This window comes from Eublepharis macularius, chromosome 17 (assembly GCF_028583425.1).
Source record: "Eublepharis macularius isolate TG4126 chromosome 17, MPM_Emac_v1.0, whole genome shotgun sequence".
Lineage (NCBI taxonomy): Eukaryota > Metazoa > Chordata > Lepidosauria > Squamata > Eublepharidae > Eublepharis > Eublepharis macularius.
The window spans coordinates 22,277,415-22,283,431 of NC_072806.1; the positions used below are offsets into that span (position 1 = coordinate 22,277,415).

A 6,017-nucleotide genomic window follows, 5' to 3' on the forward strand; every position below is an offset into this window, starting at 1 on the left:
AAAGCCACTGGTAACACTGCGTGTGCTTTGAAAATCATGCCAGGCTTTGTTCTGTGCAGGGCCACCACGCAGTTGGAAGGATGCTTAATCCTCTGCTGTGAGGACAAAGTTTCAGCCCTTCCCTCCTGGAAGGAAGAGCAACTGGCCCTCCACCATCGGCTAGAGAAGAGCAACTGGCCCTCCACCATTGGCTAGAGAAGAGCAACTGGCCCTCCTCCATTGGCTAAGAGCAACTGGCCCTCCACCATTGACTAGAGAAGAGCAACTGGCCCTCCACCATTGACTAGAGAAGCAGCAGCCATAAGGAGCATGCTTTCCGTGCCTCCCTATGGTGGGGGGGACCTCCAGCTGTTCTAGACTGAGAATGTAGAAGTCAGAAACAACTAGGGGACTTAAGGGCCACAGGATAATTGGCTCACTTCCATCCATTTGCGAATACCATCAAAAAATCAGCTTGATCCCAGCTAGACACTGGGATCCATAAATAATGTTTTCTTTATTTAAGTTGATGTTTGTTCACCACTTTTCACTCCAGTGCGATCCAAAGCTGTTTACAGTATCGTTCTCCTTGCCTCCATTCTACCTTCATAACCCCCACATTTTGGGGTAGATTAGACTGAAAAGAGAGGGGCTGGCCCAAGGTCACCCTGCGAGTTTCAGTGGCAGAGCGGAGATTCGAACCCAGGTCTCCTAGATTGTAGCCTCTGCTCAGGAGCTTCCCAGAGGCATCTGGCTGAGTTTCTGCTGGAAATGGTGCTGGGATAGATGGATCTTTAAGTCAGCCAGGCAATTAGTTTTGATTCTCAGAAGTTTAAATCCTGTGCTTACTGCCGAGTTCCAATCTTGCCCAGGGCCCTTTGGGAAGCTTGAGATATACCTAAGCCTGGGTTATGTGACTGAAGGGAGGTGAGGGACCATAAGGCCGCTAAAAAGCTCCACACCCTAGAAGACGTAGCCGCTGGCAGACATTGCCACAAGTTCTGTGTTGGCACATTTTAATCATTGCCATCGTTAATCCATACTACGCTTTTCTCCCCAAGGGAATCCCAAAGTGGTTTATAGCATTCTCCCCTTCTTGATGTTATTTTCACAATAATAATAATAACATTCGATTTATATACTGCCCTTCAGGATGACTTAACATCCACTCAGAGCGGTTTACAAAGTGTGTTATCATCATCCCCACAACAGCAATCATCCTGTGAGGTGGGTGGGGCTGAGAGAGCTCCAAGAAGCTGTGACTGACCCAAGGTCACTCAGCTGGCTACAGGTGGAGGAGTGGGGAATCAAACCTGGCTCTCCAGATTAGAGTCCCGCGCTCTTAACCACTACACCAAACTGGCTCCTAACCACTACCCTGGGGAGTAGGCTGTGTGAGTGTGACTGGCCCAAGGTCTTCCAGGAAGCTTCCATGGCAGAGCTGGGATGTGGACATGGGTCTCCCAGATCCTAGTCTTGCACCCCAACGACTGTACCACACTGGCATTCATCATAGGGGCACAAAGGGACATTCCAGATGCTTCGCCTAACACAGTGTTGACCTTGTATCTGTTTTTTTCCCCTTCAGGACGGCAGCCTCCAGTGCCCATCTTGTAAGGCCATCTATGGTGAGAAGACGGGCACCCAGCCCGGTGGGAGGATGGATGTTTCCAAACTCGCAGACTCCCTCCCGGGCCACGAGGACTGTGGCTCCATACAGATTGCATACTATATCAGCAAAGGCATTCAGGTACGGGAGAGCGTGGCACACAAAAGAATCCTCTTTTGGGACATGAGATCCATGTCACACTGTCCTGGAATGGAAGGATCGGTTGCTCCCCAGCCCCGTTTCAGTACATGGTTCAGGGCTGAATTCAGTTCTTGGGGAGATCAGCAATAATGTCTCCCTGAAGAAGATGGATTACCAATAGCAGCAGCCTTTGTACTGTAGTTGTACCTGCATATTTGGTAAACCCAATAAAAGGGTTAAGTGGTAAGGTGATTTGTTCCTCGAGAGCTCATGTTAACGACTGTGTTGTGGCAAAAAGTTGTGCATGGATATGTTTTTGTCTTACTAGAAATTCCACTCATTGTGCTAACTAGCCGTGTTTTGTAACGATGTTATATTATATTATTATTGTTGTAATGGTTAAGAGCGGCTGGACTCTAATCTGGGGAACTGGGTTTGATTCCCCACTCCTCCGCTTGAAGCCAGCTGGGTGACCTTGGGTCAGTCACAGCTTCTCGGAGCTCTCTCAGCCCCACCCACCTCATAGAGCTCTCAGAGCTCTCTCAGCCACACCCACCTGACAGGGAGATCGCGTACTTTGTAAACCACTCTGAGTGGGCATTAAGTTGTCCTGAAGGGTGGTATATAAATTGAATGTTGTTGTTGTTATCATTTGTGTCTTTTAATCCATGTTGAAAGATAATTTAGAACAGTGACCCATGCATGTTTTAACTGTTACCTGGAAGCTCTCAAAAACTTAAGCAGAACGTTTTATGGGAGTGCTGACTTGGACTGGGTTAAGCTTTAAGCAGCCAAGATAAGTTCCTATTTATCTTAGATTAATATTTCCTTTTTTTATTGTTGGGGGGTGGTTTTTAATGGTCTGGAAAAAACATATGCTTTTTCTCCAAATATATTTTTTTGTACAGCATGTTGAATCAACTTGATCTGTACTTACGGGAGTTCTCTGCCTTCCTCTGTTTCAGGGTCCAGAGCATCCCAACCCAGGGTTGCCGTACACAGCAAGAGGCTTCCCGCGTTACTGCTACCTGCCTGACAATGCAAAGGGGAGAAAGGTAAGCAAGCACGGGATCCTTTGTGTGCTTGGCTTATCTGCGGCAATCATGCTTTTCAATATGGATGAGGGAGAAGGAAGAGAAGGCGGCGTTTCTTTCATACTTGACAAAGTGCAGAGGCTGGGTGCGTGGTATAGAAAGGCACGTGAAGCCACCTTAAAATGAATCAGCCATCACAGCCCTGGTCTACTGAGACTGACATCAGCTCTCCAGGGCCTCAAGCAGAGGTTTTTCACATCATCCACAACACCTGGTCCTTTCAACTGGAGATGGTTGGGGATCGAACCTGAGACAGAGCAAATGCTTTGCCTCTGAGCCATGACCCCTCTCCTTCTGTCCCAGAACTCCATTTACGGAAGAAGGGGAGTTTTAAGTGTTGCAAATGTGGTCATCTTTTTGCATGGCCTAATTCTATTTCCAAAACTAAGTGGTTTGCGACATCTTATCTTTTTTGGTGTTGGAGATCTTTTGAATGGCAGAGAAAAGAGATTACGTGCTACTTTGGATGAAAGCAGTGGCCTGATGAAGTGTGAAATCCTTAAGTTTTTAAAGGGTGAAATCCTTAGGTTTTTTGAGCCTAAATGCCTAATAGCTATAAAGCAACGTGTTGTGTGGCAGAAAAGTTGGCTCATTGGTAGTGCTATCTCCAGTTCAAAGGATCTCTAGTTGCAGAGCTGGATGGAAAACCACTGTCTGCCTGAGAAACCCTGGCACACTGTTGCTAGCCGGAGGAAATTGTTCTGGGCTCAGTGGACTTAACAGCTCGTATAAGTTGGCTTTGTAAGTTCTCTCCAAGATCTCAAGCAGAGAGCTCTGGCACCTCGCCTAGCCATGAGGTCTCCGTATTTTACCTCTGAAGGGGGAGAGGAAAAACAGATTCCTGAAAAGCCAGGTTTCATGTCTAATGTTTGCGTTTGTTCAGAGAACAAATGCAAAGTCAATCTGTGGAGTTGTTGGAATGGGAAGTGGGGAGCGCCAAAGAGCCCTGTTGGATCCGACCAGTAGCTCATCTAGGTGTCCGTGTGTGCACGAACGCACCCACACACGTGCTTCTTTTCAGCATGGGGCTTTCATTTAGCCATCATGATAGATCTTATCCCCCTTTATTTGACTAGATCTCCCTATCCTCAAATCAAGCCTGAATTCTCCTTAGAAGCTAAATGACAAGACTAAGGCTGTCATACTTTGGTCACATCATGAGAAGACGATTCTCTGAAAAAGTTAATAATGCTAGGAAAAGTGGAAGGCAGCAAGAAAAGAGGAAGGCCTAAAACGAGATGGCTTGACTCAATAAAAGAAGCCACGTCCTCCAGTTTGCAGGATCCGAGTAGGTCTGTTAGAGAGAGAACATTTTGGAGGTCTTTCATTCATAGGGTCGCCATAGGCCGGAGACAACTTGACAACACATAACACACACACTCCCTATAACCCCATCAGATATTCCCCGCTCTGTGTGGAAGAGGCTATGGCTCAGTGGTAGAGCATCGGATTTGTATGCAGAAGGTCCCAGGTTCAATCCCTGGCATCAGCAGTTTAAAGGGTCAGGCAATAGGTGATGTGAAAGACCTCTGCCTGAGACCCTGGAGGGCCTCTGCTAGTTGGCATGAGCATTACTGACCTTAATGGACCAAGGGTCTGACTCACTAGAGGGCAGTTTCATGTGTGTCCGTGTGCGTCTCTCCCATGAGAAAGTCTTCTCAACTTGGCTTGTCTCCCACTAGGTGCTGGAGCTCCTGAGGGTGGCTTGGAAGAGGCGTTTGATCTTCACAGTTGGGACATCCAGCACGACGGGGGAGAGCAACACTGTGGTGTGGAATGAGATCCACCACAAGACAGAGATGCACTCCAATGCCTCGGGCCACGGCTACCCTGATCCCAACTACTTGGACAATGTGCTGGCCGAGCTTGCGGCTCAGGGTGTCACGGAGAACTGTTTGGCATCCTGAACGTGTCCCCTCTGTCTTGGAAGTGGCCGGCAATAGAGGCTGGAGCCTGTACTCTCTCGGACCAAGGGTGCTTGCCTCAAGGCTGCTGGCCGTCACCCCCGTTGCCTTAACATTGTTTGCCCTTTTCTGAGCAATAACACTGTCTCTGGGATCGTCCAACCTGGTTGTGGAGAGGAGATATATATACATATATACGTATACATATGCTGATAAAAATATTTTCTCTGCCTTTTTTAAGGGCTCCTGGTTCTGACCCACCTTAAATGTACATGGTGAAGTGTACCTCTCTCTTGGAGGACAGCATAAACGGATACAGTGGCTTAACTCTCTCCTCCTTATATCATCCATTGTGCAGCTGCCGTTATCCCAAGTGCCCGGGAAGGGGGGGAGGAAGGCAGGCAGCTTTTCCTTGTTCGGCCCCTCCCCTTCCCTCCCCCGTATCTTCCACAAGCCAGGTGCCGCTGATGCACTTTGAGGGTAAATATCCTCTTCTTGCAGGGAAAATGATTTTTACCTGCCTATTTGTTTATAAATTTAATAAATTGAAGAGGAATTAAGAGTTGCAATCTGATGCTATACATCATCTTAAAAGTTAATAATTGTGGGTGGGGCGTGCTGCTGTCCTGTGGGGCAATTCAGGCGGTTTACAAGCCATCTGTTCCTTCCTGCTGTGGGGTATGCAACAAGGATCATCTCCTGCGATTAATCCCAGCCTGTTTTGCATCTTCAGACAAAGGTCAAATTGACCCTGAGCAAACCCCCTTTAATTCTCTTTCGAGAAGATCCAAACGATGCCCATTTTATCTGGGAAGCAAACCAGGCCATTTTACCAAATCAGAAGGTTGTCAGGCAGACTTATGTAGTAGTAGTAGTAGTAGTAGTAGTAGTAGTAGTAGTAGTAGTAGTAGTAGTAGTAGTAGTAGTAGTAGTAATAATAATAATAATAATAATAATAATAATAATAATAGCATTCAGTTTATATACTGTCCTTCAGGATAACTTAACATCCACTCAGAGCGGTGTACAATTTATTTGTTATTTAACTTATACCCCACCCTTCCCACGCATGGGCTCAGGGCAGCTCACAGCAAGCATACAGTACAATGTTAATCATAAAAAACTATAAAATCAGAGGTAATTTAAAATAATCATTAAAATAGTTCAGGCACCTTCTATGTATAGGCGACTTAAATAGACAATCGGCAGCCGCATATGAGCCATAGCATGTGGGCATACACATGGCCGAGGGCAGTCACAGAAAAGGTGGTGGTCTTAGGTGGAAGAGTG

The 6,017-nt window shown here is 46.9% G+C and overlaps 1 protein-coding gene across 2 annotated transcripts in view; it reads left to right on the forward strand.

Annotated features, from left to right (window-relative positions):
• The window catches only part of DTX2 (deltex E3 ubiquitin ligase 2), a 28,456-nt gene extending 23,169 nt beyond the window's left edge, over nt 1–5,287 (forward strand). For both annotated transcript variants that reach the window (XM_055001859.1, XM_055001861.1), the window contains 3 exons: nt 1,568–1,729; nt 2,695–2,784; nt 4,506–5,287. In XM_055001859.1, the coding sequence (XP_054857834.1) occupies nt 1,568–1,729; nt 2,695–2,784; nt 4,506–4,730 (477 nt within the window). In that variant the 3' untranslated portion in view covers nt 4,731–5,287. The remainder of the gene's footprint in view (nt 1–1,567; nt 1,730–2,694; nt 2,785–4,505) is intronic.
• Nucleotides 5,288–6,017: the final 730 nt, after the last annotated feature.